The 17,839-nt window shown below is 40.3% G+C and overlaps 1 protein-coding gene across 2 annotated transcripts; it reads left to right on the top strand.

The window, feature by feature from the left end:
- The first annotated feature begins 1,050 nt into the window (after nucleotides 1-1,050).
- On the top strand, nucleotides 1,051-16,580 carry LOC143858129 (uncharacterized). 2 transcript variants are annotated; one of them, XM_077368764.1, is made up of 13 exons: nucleotides 1,051-1,863; nucleotides 9,449-9,939; nucleotides 12,556-12,675; nucleotides 12,902-13,052; nucleotides 13,139-13,777; nucleotides 13,857-13,994; nucleotides 14,072-14,128; nucleotides 14,224-15,080; nucleotides 15,167-15,254; nucleotides 15,336-15,434; nucleotides 15,518-15,760; nucleotides 15,855-15,949; nucleotides 16,029-16,580. In XM_077368764.1, the coding sequence occupies exons 4-13, from the start codon at nucleotides 12,939-12,941 to the stop codon at nucleotides 16,192-16,194; spliced, it is 2,496 nt and encodes an 831-aa protein (XP_077224879.1). In that variant the 5' UTR covers nucleotides 1,051-1,863; nucleotides 9,449-9,939; nucleotides 12,556-12,675; nucleotides 12,902-12,938; the 3' UTR covers nucleotides 16,195-16,580. The 2 variants fall into 2 exon arrangements, with proteins under 2 accessions (XP_077224879.1, XP_077224877.1); XM_077368762.1 differs by lacking the exon at nucleotides 12,556-12,675 and having other exon boundaries at nucleotides 1,054-1,863.
- The last annotated feature ends 1,259 nt before the right edge of the window (nucleotides 16,581-17,839 follow it).

Below are 17,839 nucleotides of genomic sequence, written 5' to 3'. Positions count from 1 at the left end.
TCAACTTCAGGACTATCTTCTGGATTTGATGGACCCTCCAAGGGTACTTCTTCTACCCCATTTGAGTGCCCATAATCCCTTCTCTAATACCATGCATAGCTCCCCTCGGTTGCCCTTGAGAAGCTCCCCTTAGGTACTAATAACCCCTTCTTTGTAACTGAAAACCCATGCCTTTCAACTTGAGCACCATCTTTGGATTTGCTGCACCCTCCAAGGGTACTTCTCCTACCCCATTTGAGTGCCCATAATCCCTTCTCTAATACCTTCCATAGGTCCCCTTTGTTGGCCTTGAGAAGCACCCCTTAGGTACTAATAACCCCTTCTTTGTAGCTGAAAACCCATGCCTTTCACCTTGAGGACCTTCTTCTGGATTTGATGGACCCTCCGAGGGTACTTCTCCTACCCCATTTGAGGGCCCATAATCCCTTCTCTAATACCATCCATAGGTCCCCTCTATTGCCCTTCAGAAGCCCCCCTTAGGTACTAATAACCCCTTCTTTGTAGCTGAAAACCCATGCCTTTGAACTTTAGGACCTTCTTCTGGATTTGATGGACCCTCCGAGGGTACTTCTTCTACCCCATTTGAGGGCCCATAATCCCTTCTCTAATACCATGCATAGCTCCCCACTGTTGCCCTTGAGAAGCCTCCCTTAGGTACTAATAACCCCTTTTTGTAGCTGAAAACCCATGCCTTTGAACTTCAGGTCCTTCTTCGGGATTTGATTGACCCTCCGAGGGTACTTCTTCTACCCCATTTGAGGGCCCATAATCCCTTCTCTAATACCATCCATAGCTCCCCTCGGTTGCCCTTCAGAAGCCCCCCTTAGGTACTAATAACCCCTTTTTGTAGCTGAAAACCCATGACTTTCAACTTCAGGACTTTCTTCTGGATTTGGTGGACCCTCCAAGGGTACTTCTTCTACCCCATTTGAGTGCCCATAATCCCTTCTCTAATATCATGCATAGCTCCCCTCGGTTGCCCTTGAGAAGCCCCCCTTACGTACTAATAACCCCTTTTTTGTAGCTGAAATAGAGTTGATTTTCAACTTCAGGACCTTCTTCTGCATTTATGCTAGGTTTTATTTTTTACGTTAATTTTTGGGATGGAGAAATGCGATTTCATTTCATGTACATATCAGGTACCACATTTCCACCTACGGAGTCAAATAAATGCAAATGGTCGTCTGCTATTTGTTTATGCTAGGCTTTTATTTTTACAATATGTGGAGTGGAGAAATGGGTTTTCAAAAACACCTTCTTCAATACCATGTAGAGGTGTAGACACCCCATTTTGTTTTGTTTTAATCAACAAATAAATTAGTGTGTTAAATCCATGTGAGAACCCCCTCTATCATTGATTTATATGTTTTAGGTCATTAATATCTTGATCTGACTTTACGGATCATCAATCGGGACAAAATAAGCTAGGGTCACTTCATAGCCCGGACCCTGATTCTATTCCGAGACCCGATTTCCGTAAATCGTTAGATCAGTGGCAGATCATGACCTGGGTCTAACCATCCAAAACCACCTAACCTCTCCTCTCATCCTAACCATCCAAACCTCACCTAACCTCACCTAACCTCTCCTCTCATCATAACCATCCAAACCTCACCAAACCTCACCTAACCTCACCTAACCTCACCTAACCTTACCTAACCTCACCTAACCTTACCTAACCTCACCTAACCTCACCTAACCTCCTATCCCATTCTCCTATAAATACCCTCTCATCCCACCATCAAAAAGAAAAAAAGAAGAGAAGAAAAGAGGAGAGAACCCCTCTCTTAGAAAATTCAAGCCCTCTCTCTAGACCAAATCCCTCTTCTCCATAAGTTTGCATGGAATATCGTCTACAAAAAGGTATGCCTTTTGGAATTTTATTTTCTTTTCTATATTTGTAGGATTGAGTGTTGTTTTGCGTATATTTTGGTTGATGTCATGTTTAATTTCGTACTAGTTTGGCCTTGGTCATGTTCTCACTTATGCTAAATATAATTAATGTGATAGGGTCATTAGAACCTATTTGTGATGGGATTTTGAAATCATTGGCTTGTTAGGGAATTTAGATTTCTTTTGGGAAAACAATTCATTAAAAATTTTGAACATTTACAAGAAAGAAAACTTGAATTTTACGTGAATTATCAAAACCCATTTAATTTGGCTTACAAAATCTCCATCTTTCAATTGATAACAACAGCCCCCACTCCAATTTGATAACAACAGCCCCCACTCAATCTCAAGAACCCAATATCCATACCCCACCTTGCCAAGTAGATAAAAACAACCCCTTTTTCAAACATCCCATTTGAATCTAATCTCAGGCCCATTCAAGCCATTTTTCATATTCACCGTCTTTTAATCACTAAAAAAAATAAGAACTATCAAAAGAAAACATGGGGGTGCCAATATCATTCCCGTCATAGTGCTAGCTGTTAGACTTTAAACAGATTTTTCGACCTCTAAACAACAGAATCGTGGGAAATGGTTAACTACAAAGTCGTAGATATTTTCGTGCCGTTTCCAACGAGTATTCGTGCTAGATCAGACGGCGAGTGGTTAAAAAGTTAAGTCCAAAATGGTTGCGGCACACCTTTAGGCATTTCCAGTTTAATGTTGCTGTCCTTTTGTTTGCAACACAAATTCGAACCTCTAAATCACAGATTTACAAACAATGGAGAACTAAAAAGTTGTAGCCCTATAAAAGATCTTTCCAACGCATGTTCGTACGTTGAATTTGGCCAAGCGGTTAAAGAGTTACGACAGTTTTAGTGGGCTGCATTTGTTAGATCTTTTAATGGTCAATGGTTTGTCGAATTTGTGCAATTGTCAAAACTTGGTTGTGTTAACGTCATTTTCTAAACCAAAATCGAAAGACATTAATCTAAAGTACATCCAACCTAAAATTAACAAAACTAAAATTCACCCATTTAAAATCCACTGATAAAAATCCGTTAAAAGCCATTAACCAAAAGACCACTAAAAATTTCAAGTGAAACTAAAACCTTCTAAATAAACAACTTTAAAAGCTACCAAACACACTAAATACCTTCAGATAATAAAAGCTTCAAGAAAACTCTAAAAGTTTCCACAAGCCCAAAAGAATTCGAGATTTCCAAGAGCCGGTGGATTCAAAATTCCTTTAGGAACCCTTAGAGCCCAATTTAGGAACACCGGTGTCGTGTCGTGTCCTAAGTTTTAGGGAGTCTTAGGTTTTAGGGAGTCCTAGAGTTAGGAGTCCAGCCTCATCACGGACGTTTGCTATGTATAGCAACCGTGCCATAGGTCTAGTTACACTAGTCACCCAATCTTTCCCTAGGACAAGCCTAGTAAACTAGGATGTAGGCAAACCTGCATTAGTCTAAGGGACCATTTGCATTTAGATGAGAATCATATAGCATCTTAGATGAAATCTTAAGATAATAAAATCCTCAACTTGAATTAAATAACTTCTCCTAAAACTGTTGAAACAGTCAATCCCGTCTAGGTCGGTGTCCTAGTTGAGTTAGGCATAAGTAGCTTAGCTTAGGTGCACCGAACTACGTCGACTCTGATCCCAGTGAGGCTTGGGTACGTAGGCAGCTTGGATGTCTGACGGCATACCACCCGCGAGTCGGCACCACAACAAATTGTGGTGTTTTGGATATTAATTTTCTTGTAAATGCTTAATCAAATCATTTAGGGCTTTCCATGAAATTAGAATTCTAGGAGAACTTTCACTTAGAATGAATCCAGACAAATTAATAAATCAAGATACACATCTAGGATTCACATTGAAATTAGATCATAGGATGCATATCACTTAGTTCGCACATTAACATAGAGTTGAATGAGCCATTTAAAATAAATTTAAAAGAGTTAGCTTTTGGAATCGAAGACCGATTATCGGGCAAGAATGGTGCATGTGGCGGATAACTCCCCATACCTTCCATTCTCGTAACCAGGTAGCGAGTCTAGATTTCTGGTTAATTTCGGGTCCTAGATCCCACATCTAGGTGGCGACTCTGTCATTCTCTTTCGTGTGGAGTTCGGATTGCCTTAGTGATCCCAAGTTCACATGAAAGATGAATTCAAATCAATATTAAAATGCACACGCCAATCACGTGGATACGAGAGACCAAGAAGAGAGAGCGCGGCGGCTCGCCCCACGCCCCTCTCGCGGGATCAGGGTACCACAGTTTGGCGACTCTGCTGGGGACCACCTAACTTCATTAAAATTTCAAAAGATAATTCATTTGAATTTAATTTAATTGGCTCATAAAAACTCTATACTTGTTAGATTAGTTTGTCTTGTTTTATTTTCTCATCACACTTTACTCAAACTTAATCTAACAAAACCTGAAGGCATCATAGATTGCGCAAACATATTGCACACACTTACATCACTTACATCTAAACTCTGCATCTCACGTGCACACACGTCCTATTTTAGGAACCCGGAGTGTTATCTAGCATGGTTGACTGGGATTTCATCACCTGGTGCCTCTGTGCTAGAGAAGCATTCCACCCTTAGCCTAGTACCTTTATGGTACGTAAACGGATCTCTTGTTCACGTACTGATACGCCGGACACTGGTACAGTATATCGAACAGGGATTCGCGCTAAGGGAACTCTTGGCCTTACCCCTAGATTAACCCACACATGCATGTAGTATACGAACACATGTGCATCACGTGTGTGAGCCTAGTTTAGGATATCCTACCTATTTGTGTCTAGATTAGGCCGTAGACCATCTTCCAATGGCTACGATCGGTCCTAGGTACACGAACAAAGTCATGAGTCGAGACCTTCTCTCCACTCCGGTAGACTAGGATTAGGGTTGATTCCCTCAGGTAACACTGTTAAAATGTGTGAAGATTAAAAACTTTCCCTTTGGGGTTATGATATAAATCCCATCATTTCCAAAGATCTCATAGGATTAGTCATTCATGATCTATCTGTTGAAAGCAATCTTATGCTATCTCATCTAATCTCTTGATCGTGCGTCTTTCATTCTTCTGTCATACAATTCGATCGTATCTTCATGCCATCCCCTAACTGGCAGGAGCAGAATCTCACAATCTTTCGATTATGCAATCTCATGATCTGATCATGCCTGGTCCAGATGATCCAATCTTAATTGTACCCTTGGTCCTTTCTTACTCTAAGGGCAACATTTTTCAAGAATATTTTGCTAAGTCCTTCGGAGTTTACTCTCATAATCCTTGAACTAGGGGCATTCCCCTATGCGAATCAGTCATCATGGTCAGTACAATTGTTGAGTCCGGTCTTACATTTCAAGGTCAATGCCTAGTCCAGGCAAGTTATCTCTCTTTTTTATTTAGAGTTGTGAATCCTGAGAGGATAGGTCGTCAGATGTAATAGCTTTTTCTTTAAATAAAAATTTCAAGTCAAATAGTTCACTTGTGTCTGTTTCTTAAGTGTGCTTCTGATCTTAAATAAGACTCCCTCCTCAAATGAGGACAAAATTGACGAAACTCCACTTGAGTCACAGCAATTACTTGAACAAGAGGAGGAGCGCCAATCCCAGCTTTTCAAAAATGAAATTGAAGTGGTAAACGCTGGCACTGAAACTTTGATTCAGTAAATGCCGATTGAAAATACATTACCCTCTGAAGAGTGTGAAGAATTGATAAAATTATTTCAAGAATAAGATGATTGTCTAGAAAAGCTACAACCGATACCAGGGGCAAGACATAGTTGGAAAGCTCAAAGAAAATGAAGAAAGTGAGAAGATATATGCTATACAAGGGGCATAGAGTGGAAACAACTTTCATATTTCCAATCAATGACTTTGGTTCTCAAATTCATAAAGCCAACAAATTCAAGATGAAAAGTTCAAGAGCAAACAATGAAAAGTGATCATCAGATATCGAGAGTATGAATCCATAGATGGAGGATGTCAAAGAACAAGTTTCGCTCTATGAAAGTCAAAAGCACGTATTAGAATCTTGAAAGAAGAAGATCCATTATCTCTTACCTGGAAATGCCGTCAAACTCCGCGAAAAAAAAAAACAAAAGAAAAAAAAAAAAAAATCAGTACCAGAGGGACTCTAGTAACCTAGATCGATTCCCAATCTGAACATCGAAAGGCCTCCTTTGGCCGATTAAATCCCAAAATCAAAACCCAATGTCAAAAGAATACCGATTTGCAAACCCTTCGAGCCTAAATCAAATTTTCTTGAAAACCCATCAAACTTGGGGCATTCCCCCGAACTACACGAGACCTGATCCCTACACTGGGGTACGTAGGCAGCTCGGTTAAACCGAGTTCGGTCGATTCAAAAGAAAAAGAAAAAGAAAAATCAATCGTTCCAAAAAAAAAAGAGGGACAAGTTCCAAAAGAAGAGAAGATAATTATTCCAGAAAGAAAAGAAAAAAGGAAAAAAATCAATTAACCTTCAAACAATTTATCTTCAAACTAGGGGCATTCGCCCTGAACTACACACGACCTAATTCCTACCTTGGGACATGTAGGCAACCTGTTCACAGGTTCGGTCGAAATCTTTGTTGAACCTTAAGCCATTCTTTGAAAAGCCCTATCCTACCTATAAAAGTCCTTCTGGTGTTCAGAACTAATGAGCTAGGTCCCGAAACACAAAAAGAAAAAAAAGAACGGAGTTTGAAGATCTGCTAGACTGAAAACCTGAAAGGGCGGTCTAGGCAAAATTTAAGATCATTTCCCTGCTAAGTTGAAAACCCGAAAGGGCGGCTTAGGCAAAAGCTAAGGGGATAGCCTGCTGGATCGAAAACCTAGAAAGGTGGTTCAGGCAAAAGTTAAGGCTAGCGCGGTCCGCCAAGTTAAAAACCCTGAAGAGATGACTTGGTCACGGTAAGAGAATCAGTATAAGAAGGCAACAGCCGGTATCAAGACTGAAGATCAACTGAAGTTCAAGCAAATTCAAGTGATATCCTCAAAACTGGGGGCATTGAAGCTAAGCAATCTTAGGGGTCGTAATTAAATTCTTGAGGCATTACTGTTTCGAGGAAGAAGTCCAGTGTTTACGATTTCAAAAAAAAAAAAAAAAAAAAAAAAAAAATTCCTTGAAATGATAGATTTACCAAATAAAATGTTAACTAAGTCAGAAGCATCACTGTGTTTGTCAGTATAGTCAGTCAATCTTTGTTATTCTAAGTTCACTCCTTCAGGGCTGCTCAATCCTTTGAGTAGTGCCTTTCATCTAAGTTTTCTCTTTAGAAAGAGTCAATCGTCGTTCCTATGTCCAAATGATGTAACTGTCTTGGTGAAGGAGGCCCGGCCTAGGCAGCTCCCTGCAATTATACCTGAAAGGGTTCGAGAATCTAGTCAAACAGCTACATTTCAAAGAAGATCAACTCAGAAGAGTTCAGAAGTAGAAACATCAGAAAGCCCAGCTTCCGTAAAAAGATCATACCCCAGGAAGGCACCTTAAGCTTGGAAGAGCCCCAGATGCAATGGTGGTTGAGCCAATTTCTCAGAAAGACGAACCATTAAAATTCGGAATCTCCTTCCAGTTTGTTAAATACTATCCTGGTCAAGAAATGTTTATCTAAACACCTGTCAAGAGGCAAATCCCACTTTTCCATGATTATATCCGAGAGAGCCATTGTTCTAAATTACCAATCTCAAATGTCTTGTTCAAGGTTTCAGTTATCAAAATCCCCAGAAGACAAGACCAACAGTCTCATTGAGAAAAATCTTGTTGAAGTTTCATAAAAGTGTTCCTAATCCATCCTTGTTACTAATGGTTCTTCGTTCATAAGGTTGGTCGTCTCATCATTCGTCAAAGTCTTGGTTTCCACTGTCTTTACTGGGCGCGATCTATAATGTCCCCGATTTCATTGAGTTCAAAAAAGAAAAAAAAAAAAAAATCCAAAATTCATCAAATCCAATTCTACGTCAAATTCAAATTCATGAAAACCTCTAAATTCTTCGAGCCCGTTTGTGAACGGTGCCTCTTTTCTCGAGGCCATTTGTGAATGGTCTCGTCTTCTCCTTGAGCCCGTTTGCTGACGGTACCTCATTTCCCAAAAATAAAAATTCATCAAATCCAATCCCTGATTCAAACAAATCCAATCTTACGTCAAATTCAAGTTCATGAAAAATCTCATGTCCTCTTTGAGCCCTTTTGTGAAAGGTGCCTCATTTCTCGAGTCCATTTGTGAATGGTCTCGTCTTCTCCCTGAACCCGTTTGTGAACAGGTTTCTCATTCTCTGAGTCCATTTGTGAATGGTCTCATGTCCTCTTTGAGCCCGTTTGTGAACGGTGCCTCTTTTCTCGAGGCCATTTGTGAATGGTCTCATCTTCTTCTTGAGCCCGTTTGCGGACGGTACCTCATTTTCCAAAAATAAAAAAAATTTATCAAATCCAAATCCTTAATTAAAAAAAAATCCAATTCTACGTCGAATTCAAATTCATGAAAACCTCTAAATTCTTTGAGCCCGTTTGTGAACGGTGCCTCTTTTCTCGAGGCCATTTGTGAATGGTCTCGTCTTTTCCTTGAGCCCGTTTGTGAACGGTGCCTCATTTCTCGAATCCATTTGTGAATGGTCTCGTCTTCTCCTTGAGCCCGTTTGTGAACGGTGCCTCATTTCTCGAGTCCATTTGTGAATGGTCTCGTCTTCTCCTTGAGCCTGTTTGTGAATGGTGCCTCATTTCTCGAGTCCATTTGTGAATGGTCTTGTCTTATCCTTGAGCCCGTTTGTGAATGGTGCCTCTTTTCTCGAATCCATTTGTGAATGGTATCGTCCTCCTTGAGCCCGTTTGTGAACGGTGCCTCATTTCTCGAGTCCATTTGTGAATGGTCTTGTCTTCTCCTTGAGCCCGTTTGTGAACGGTGCCTCTTTTCTCGAATCCATTTGTGAATGGTATCTTCCTCCTTGAGCCCGTTTGTGAACGGTGCCTCATTTCTCGAGTCCATTTGTGAATGGTCTTGTCTTCTCCTTGAGCCCGTTTGTGAACGGTGCCTCTTTTCTCGAGTCCATTTGTGAATGGTTTTCTATCCTCCTTGAGGCCGTTTGTGAACGGTGCCTCATTATCCAAGTCCATTTGGGAATGCTTCTTATCCTCGTTGAACCCGCTTGTGAGCGGCGTCTCATCTCCTTCTAAAAACTGTTTGAGAGCGATCTTTGTCCTTTCCCTTCAGAATCCATTCGAAAATGATATCTCATTCTCTAATTGCCCGTTTGTGAACGGCGCCGCATCGAGTTTTTATTATTATTCAAGTTCTAGGGTTTCATCTAAGGTTTTGCATTATGTTAAGGTGCGTTGTATCTAGAGAGTCCTTTGTCGATTAAAACTACGCAAAATGGTTCTGTCATTTTTAACTTTGGTATTCAATGACTACGTCATCTCTACCAAAGAGGGGCATCTGTAGACACCCCATTTTGTTTTGTTTTAATCAACAAATAAATTAGTGTGTTAAATCCATGTGAGAACCCCCTCTATCATTGATTTATATGTTTTAGGTCATTAATATCTTGATCTGACTTTACGGATCATCAATCGGGACAAAATAAGCTAGGGTCACTTCATAGCCCGGACCCTGATTCTATTCCGAGACCCGATTTCCGTAAATCGTTAGATCAGTGGCAGATCATGACCTGGGTCTAACCATCCAAAACCACCTAGCCTCTCCTCTCATCCTAACCATCCAAACCTCACCTAACCTCACCTAACCTCTCCTCTCATCATAACCATCCAAACCTCACCAAACCTCACCTAACCTCACCTAACCTCACCTAACCTTACCTAACCTCACCTAACCTTACCTAACCTCACCTAACCTCACCTAACCTCCTATCCCATTCTCCTATAAATACCCTCTCATCCCACCATCAAAAAGAAAAAAAGAAGAGAAGAAAAGAGGAGAGAACCCCTCTCTTAGAAAATTCAAGCCCTCTCTCTAGACCAAATCCCTCTTCTCCATAAGTTTGCATGGAATATCGTCTACAAAAAGGTATGCCTTTTGGAATTTTATTTTCTTTTCTATATTTGTAGGATTGAGTGTTGTTTTGCGTATATTTTGGTTGATGTCATGTTTAATTTCGTACTAGTTTGGCCTTGGTCATGTTCTCACTTATGCTAAATATAATTAATGTGATAGGGTCATTAGAACCTATTTGTGATGGGATTTTGAAATCATTGGCTTGTTAGGGAATTTAGATTTCTTTTGGGAAAACAATTCATTAAAAATTTTGAACATTTACAAGAAAGAAAACTTGAATTTTACGTGAATTATCAAAACCCATTTAATTTGGCTTACAAAATCTCCATCTTTCAATTGATAACAACAGCCCCCACTCCAATTTGATAACAACAGCCCCCACTCAATCTCAAGAACCCAATATCCATACCCCACCTTGCCAAGTAGATAAAAACAACCCCTTTTTCAAACATCCCATTTGAATCTAATCTCAGGCCCATTCAAGCCATTTTTCATATTCACCGTCTTTTAATCACTAAAAAAAATAAGAACTATCAAAAGAAAACATGGGGGTGCCAATATCATTCCCGTCATAGTGCTAGCTGTTAGACTTTAAACAGATTTTTCGACCTCTAAACAACAGAATCGTGGGAAATGGTTAACTACAAAGTCGTAGATATTTTCGTGCCGTTTCCAACGAGTATTCGTGCTAGATCAGACGGCGAGTGGTTAAAAAGTTAAGTCCAAAATGGTTGCGGCACACCTTTAGGCATTTCCAGTTTAATGTTGCTGTCCTTTTGTTTGCAACACAAATTCGAACCTCTAAATCACAGATTTACAAACAATGGAGAACTAAAAAGTTGTAGCCCTATAAAAGATCTTTCCAACGCATGTTCGTACGTTGAATTTGGCCAAGCGGTTAAAGAGTTACGACAGTTTTAGTGGGCTGCATTTGTTAGATCTTTTAATGGTCAATGGTTTGTCGAATTTGTGCAATTGTCAAAACTTGGTTGTGTTAACGTCATTTTCCAAACCAAAATCGAAAGACATTAATCTAAAGTACATCCAACCTAAAATTAACAAAACTAAAATTCACCCATTTAAAATCCACTGATAAAAATCCGTTAAAAGCCATTAACCAAAAGACCACTAAAAATTTCAAGTGAAACTAAAACCTTCTAAATAAACAACTTTAAAAGCTACCAAACACACTAAATACCTTCAGATAATAAAAGCTTCAAGAAAACTCTAAAAGTTTCCACAAGCCCAAAAGAATTCGAGATTTCCAAGAGCCGGTGGATTCAAAATTCCTTTAGGAACCCTTAGAGCCCAATTTAGGAACACCGGTGTCGTGTCGTGTCCTAAGTTTTAGGGAGTCTTAGGTTTTAGGGAGTCCTAGAGTTAGGAGTCCAGCCTCATCACGGACGTTTGCTATGTATAGCAACCGTGCCATAGGTCTAGTTACACTAGTCACCCAATCTTTCCCTAGGACAAGCCTAGTAAACTAGGATGTAGGCAAACCTGCATTAGTCTAAGGGACCATTTGCATTTAGATGAGAATCATATAGCATCTTAGATGAAATCTTAAGATAATAAAATCCTCAACTTGAATTAAATAACTTCTCCTAAAACTGTTGAAACAGTCAATCCCGTCTAGGTCGGTGTCCTAGTTGAGTTAGGCATAAGTAGCTTAGCTTAGGTGCACCGAACTACGTCGACTCTGATCCCAGTGAGGCTTGGGTACGTAGGCAGCTTGGATGTCTGACGGCATACCACCCGCGAGTCGGCACCACAACAAATTGTGGTGTTTTGGATATTAATTTTCTTGTAAATGCTTAATCAAATCATTTAGGGCTTTCCATGAAATTAGAATTCTAGGAGAACTTTCACTTAGAATGAATCCAGACAAATTAATAAATCAAGATACACATCTAGGATTCACATTGAAATTAGATCATACGATGCATATCACTTAGTTCGCACATTAACATAGAGTTGAATGAGCCATTTAAAATAAATTTAAAAGAGTTAGCTTTTGGAATCGAAGACCGATTATCGGGCAAGAATGGTGCATGTGGCGGATAACTCCCCATACCTTCCATTCTCGTAACCAGGTAGCGAGTCTAGATTTCTGGTTAATTTCGGGTCCTAGATCCCACATCTAGGTGGCGACTCTGTCATTCTCTTTCGTGTGGAGTTCGGATTGCCTTAGTGATCCCAAGTTCACATGAAAGATGAATTCAAATCAATATTAAAATGCACACGCCAATCACGTGGATACGAGAGACCAAGAAGAGAGAGCGCGGCGGCTCGCCCCACGCCCCTCTCGCGGGATCAGGGTACCACAAGAGGGCACAGTTTATAGTTGATGGGCCTTCTTTAATACCATGTGGAGACCCATGTTCATTGTTGAAGCAGTCATGGTTCACTTGTTTTATCTTCGATTTCATTTATTAAATTATTGGTCCAATGGTGGTCATTGAATTCCAATACCTAGTGCTTATCTGCTTTGTTTCTCAAAAGGTCTGATGCTATAAGTTTTTTTTTAAATGCATGTGAGCTAATACTCGCCTGATGCCCATGTGGATGAGAATTTTAATAGACCTCCTAATCTGTTTTGGGGGTTTGTCCTTGTTGTTGTGCTTTCAGAAAATTCATATAGAACACTGATGGTTGCACTTATTGGTTAGCTCTTTTATTTCTTCTTTGCTTTGCTTCATATCTAAGAAGCCAGACCTTAGAGGTTACAGACATGATACATATTTTCAGGTAAGTATGAGAATTGTAATAATTGTTGGTTTGCTTTGTAGCTTTTCTTCATAATAGTACTGATTGGGAATATGAGTTTATGCTATGGGTTGGATTTTATTGATTTTCTTGGTAATTTATTTTAGAGATGATGAGGACGAGATTTTTAATGATTGTCAATATAACTGAGTTTTTGGGTTATGAATTGATCTCGGTGATTTTGATTTGGTTGTTCATTGTTATACAGTTTTTATCCGGTCAGGAGCCATTCAAAGCCTTGAAAGATGGTGATGCGAAAAAGTGATAGAGTGAAAGTAACAAAGCCTCCAAGAAGGACAGAAAGGAGTTTAGAAGGGGAGGAGACGAAAACTGCAGCTGTGAAGAAGAGAGGAACAGATGTAAGTGTGTATGTTGTTAATTGTATCAATGATAGTAAGTTAATTCATTTACGACATATATTTTGGCGATGTAATTTATTTTGCAGGCTCCATACGTCCCAGCACGATGTTCTCCAGCTTCTTTCAAATCGGCAATGGACAGGATAAAGTTCAAGCCAGTCCATTTTCATGCCATAGAAAAGACTCCTTTCCGACATCTGTTTGGCATGGAGGACATTATCATGCACAAGCCTCTCATAAGAGCTATCCACGATAAGTGGACTCCCGGCACTAACACGTTCACGTTAGGGAGTATAAATGTCCCCTTCCTTCCAAGAGATGTGGCATTGGCATTAGGACTGCCACTTACTGGAGAGCGAATGGACGTGGTGAGGGTTCTGTCATTCGACAGGACAAAACCGCAACCTAAAGTGCCTGGCTGGCCATTTCCAGAGGCCAACGTCAAGGCATCGGTTATTGAGAATGAAATTACAGCATTAGTTACAGAACGCAATAAAGTTTCGATAGAGAAGACAGTGAAATATGTTCTCCTGCATCTTTTTGCCTCTGTCATTTTCCCAAAAAGCGCACATCGAGCTGACGAGCTCTTCTGGCCCTACATCGACAACATAGGAAACATTGGCAACTATAACTGGGCGATGGCAGTGTATGACTGGCTCGTAGATTACCTAGACAGAGTCAGCAAGGGTGGCAGGTACCTTGGTGGCTGCTCGTTGGTAATTCAGGTAATTTGGACTCATGACATTTAATATTCTAACCGTGCTGTTTATAGTTTGATTAACATGGTGTTTCGTATGTATGCAGGTATGGTTATACGAGCATACCACATTTTGGATTCCCACCAATCCAACTGCTCGTCCACGTGTCCTTAAATGGGACTGGAAAGCAAACGAATCAAAGACATATCGATTAGTGGAGCAGAAGCAGATAAAGAAATCGGAGGTGAGATATGAAAAATTTGTTAACGTATATATCAATACTAGTATCTTGATAACTGACTATGTTTTCCAAAAATTCAGGTGGTGGTGACATTGAAAGTATTTCTGTTAGAGAAGTCACAGTACCTACAGGATGAGGTAATGCAGTCGAGCATGACTATGTTGCGTACGTTATTTTATTTTACTTATTGATTTTTTAAATTTGATCATTGACTGTCATGTTTAAACATTAGGATGTTGATGAGACAATGGAAGTCGATAAGGAACAGTTGGAATCTGAGGGGATAGTTTTGGGAGTAGAAAGTGAAATGGAGAAAGGAAGTAGTGAAGATAAGTCGAAGCATATAAAATTTTTGGCGAGAGAGGGAGATGTAATTGATAGACAGTGGCAGATGATTACAGCAGCATGGGAAGAAATAAGAAAAATAGAGGAAGATGTTGGAAAAAGAGAGGAAGATGTCAGAAAGAAAGAGGAGGATTTGAAAAAAGGATGGGAGCGTATGCGGAGAACAAATGAAGGGACTGGGGGAAGAATGGAGGGGGTTGAGGTGGAGGGGGTTGAGGAGGAGAGGAAGGGCGAAAATGCATCTCAAGGTGCACGATTCTCTTCGCAGCTGTGCGAGGATTGGACGGATTTAGCTGACCTTGGATGTGACATGGATGCAGCCGCCACCCTAATAGATGTATCGGCTCAGAACCCCAAGTCACATGAAGAAATATTCGGCACCACAGACGGGGTGATCCTTAACCCTTTACAACGATTGTTCGAAATGGAGGTGACCAAGGAAGATGCACCATCTACTGAAGTTGAGATGAAAGTGAGTGGTGTAAGGGATGAGATGGTGGATTCCGAATTAGGGAGCATTGTGAGGGGTGTGAAGATGGATGGAAGGAGTAGGAAACCTGGGAGAGCCAGAAAAAGCCCCTACTATTCAGGGAAGACCCGAAAGAGGAGGCAGAAGGAAGGGAAGAAACAGGGGGAGGACCCCAACATACCTAAACCACCGCCCAAGAAGAAAGGGGATGACGGGAAGATGCGTAAGGGAAGGAGAACAGCTCTGATAGAGAGACTTCTAAAGCATGATAAAAGGCAAGTAGATGTGAATTATATTATACCATGATTTAAGTTGATCAATATTGAAAATTATTAACTAACAATTTAATACAATTTTGCAGTGATATCCTCATGGAAACGGATGATGTACACCTAATAGCTGAAGACCTACAACATCTATGGAATGTCAGACAATACCTGACTGGCACTGTAAGTGTCATTTTTTATCATTAATTTCTACATTACCGTAGGGAATAATGTACATCTGACATTTACTTCTCTTCCTTGAAGATTGTCGATATATATGGGAAGCACGTGCAGTCCTCCAACGACGATGGGTTAGCAGATCCTACAATGGGGGGAATTGTCTTCGTTCCATCGGTGGTACATGTAAGTGTTATTTCTATCATCCCACATTGAGGTTTACATAAGATTTTATCTGTAGTATCCCATTGAATTCCTTTTTTTTATAGGGAACTCTTACTGCAGTAGGGACCGAAGTCACTGAGGTCCAGAGGGTAGAAAAGTGGAGGACAGCGAAGGACGCTCTCCACAGTAGACTTATAAACCACCACCTCGCAGCAGTAAAAATGGTACTATTACCATTATGTGAAGACAACCATTGGGTTCTCCTCATTGTCGATATGGTCAACAAAATCTTCCACGAATGCAATTCCTGTAAAGGAATAGAGTTCCAGGAAAGAGCAGGATTGACCGTAAGTGGGTTAGCATCTTTAATGTTTTCCTACTTATAAATCTATACGTATAACACTTATGTTTCCTAAACCTGTCAATGTTAACCACTTGCAGGTTGTGTTGTTGAAGGAGTACTTAAAGGAAAGTGGCTGTGATATAGACCACTTTCAATATGCGCAGATGGAAAATTTCCCACAACAGGCCAATGGGTCAGTATATTAGTATATTTAAATGTTTATTTTTCTAGGCTATGATTTTGATTCGCTCAATACAACTGTTGTTATGCAGGTTCGACTGTGGTTTGTTCGTGCTTAAAGCGATCGACCATCTGTATGCAAATGATCCATTTACTTTCAGCAAGTCTGACATTCCCGCTTATCGGCTGCAGCTCTGCGAAAGATTCTTGCGCGGAGAGTTTGGGGACTGTGGTGATTTCCTTAAGGGGGATATATGACTGAAAAATGAAGAACCTCTCTTCAAGTTCTGATGGATGTTGTAAACATGGTGGACATTGATGGTCTTTCCAGTGAAGTTTTCTGTGTATTTGTAAGCAAAATGGGGTAAAATGGGCTACATTTATTTGTTGGGCGCATATGTGTAGGACAGAAAGCAGGGTGTAGAGACACAGAGGGAGGGTTTGTTTGTATCTCAGCATACTGACAACTATGTATTTGTAATGAAAAATCAAGTTCTGTGAAGTGATGGTGGTTGTGGCATTGGGTTCATTGCGAAATATGGTAAAGGTCTTTGAAAATCATCAAATATTTGTTCATAAAGTTTTGGGGGAATTTATATTTCTATTGGATGGAAATATGATTTATTTGTAATTGTGGTTATTCTCTCTACTTTATATTTTCATCGTCATAGTTGGCAATGGGACCCCTGTTTTTTGTGCTTTTCCGGTTTTGTTTGGTTGATTGAACTGTTGGGAAGAAAAAAATTCTTCCTCAAAGTTGTTCATAAATTGCACACTTAATTTCTTACAACACCCACCCTCTTCTTTCCAAATGGACTTTCCACCCCACACCATAGGATGATCCATAACGTCCATTTGATGGGCCACAATTTCAATAGTTTGTGTAGCAAAAGACAATTCATACAAAATAAAAATATAAAATAAATGGGTTAGCAGATCCTAAAGTGGAACCTCCAAGGATTCTCGGAATTCCGAGACAATGTCTCGGAACTCCGAGATTCGGTCCAGTATAATGTGAAAACAACCGTCTATTCTCGGAGCTCCGAGAAATTTTCTCGGAACTCCGAGATTCGTACCAGTAGCCCAAAAAAAAACCTGTATATTCTCGGAGCTCCGAGAAATTTTCTCGGAACTTCGAGATTCGTTCCAGTAGCCTAAAAAAAAACCTGTATATTCTCGGAGCTCCGAGAACATTTCTCGAAACTCCGAGATTCCTTCCAGTAGCATATCCAAAAAACCTGTATATTCTCGGAGCTCCGAGAACAATTCTCGGAAGTCCGAGATTCGTTCCAGTAGCATATACAAGAAACCGGAAATTGTCGGAGTTCCGAGAGTAATTCTCGGAACTCCGAGATTCGGGCAATGGAAAAAAAAAATTTCCTTTTGTTCTCGGAACTCCGAGAATCGGCCCAGGAGCTTCATAACCCTGGACCCGGTTCCTTTTTTTTACTTCACTTTTCTTCTCTTCTTTCCCTATACCTAAACCACTTCTCTTGAAACCGTAAGTCCACTTTTCCTTTCATTCCGTCATTTTCTCCCTACATCTTCCTCCAAAACCCTCTTCTCCCTTCCAAATCCCTCTCTTCTTCCTAAAACCCTAGCATTTCACCCCTTTTTCGTTTTTTCTTTCTTCCCTTCTCTATTTCTCTTTTTGGCCTCCATTTTAGGGCTATTTCTCTTCTACTTTACATATCACTTTTGTCTCCATCCATATTTCCTGTCACCATGCCTCCTAAAACCAAAAATCTCAACATCGGAGGCTCCTCCCAAGTTGAAGACCCCGAATACGTTCGTGAAGAAGTTCCCGACGAAGAAGGGCCTTCACGGAAGAAGTCCAAGGCCAAGGTTGTGGCTGCCGAGGTTGTGGCCAAGTCCTATTTCACTGGGATAAGGCGAAGAAACT

This window comes from Tasmannia lanceolata, unplaced genomic scaffold, assembly GCF_043159265.1.
Source record: "Tasmannia lanceolata isolate RefF3 unplaced genomic scaffold, GAP_Taslan_0.1 ptg000025l, whole genome shotgun sequence".
NCBI lineage: Eukaryota > Viridiplantae > Streptophyta > Magnoliopsida > Canellales > Winteraceae > Tasmannia > Tasmannia lanceolata.
The sequence above is the reverse complement of the archived record's forward strand: the minus strand, read 5'-3'. Positions and strand labels throughout refer to the sequence as shown.

What these genes read in the sequence shown, in the direction of transcription:
- LOC143858129 (XM_077368764.1), top strand. Translation starts at nt 12,939, where the DNA reads ATGGTGATGCGAAAAAGTGATAGAGTGAAAGTAACAAAGCCTCCAAGA. An exon ending in GACAATACCTGACTGGCACT is followed by an intron (nt 15,255 to 15,335) that starts GTAAGTGTCATT and finishes TCTTCCTTGAAG; the next exon opens with ATTGTCGATATATATGGGAA. An exon ending in AGGAAAGAGCAGGATTGACC is followed by an intron (nt 15,761 to 15,854) that starts GTAAGTGGGTTA and finishes AACCACTTGCAG; the next exon opens with GTTGTGTTGTTGAAGGAGTA.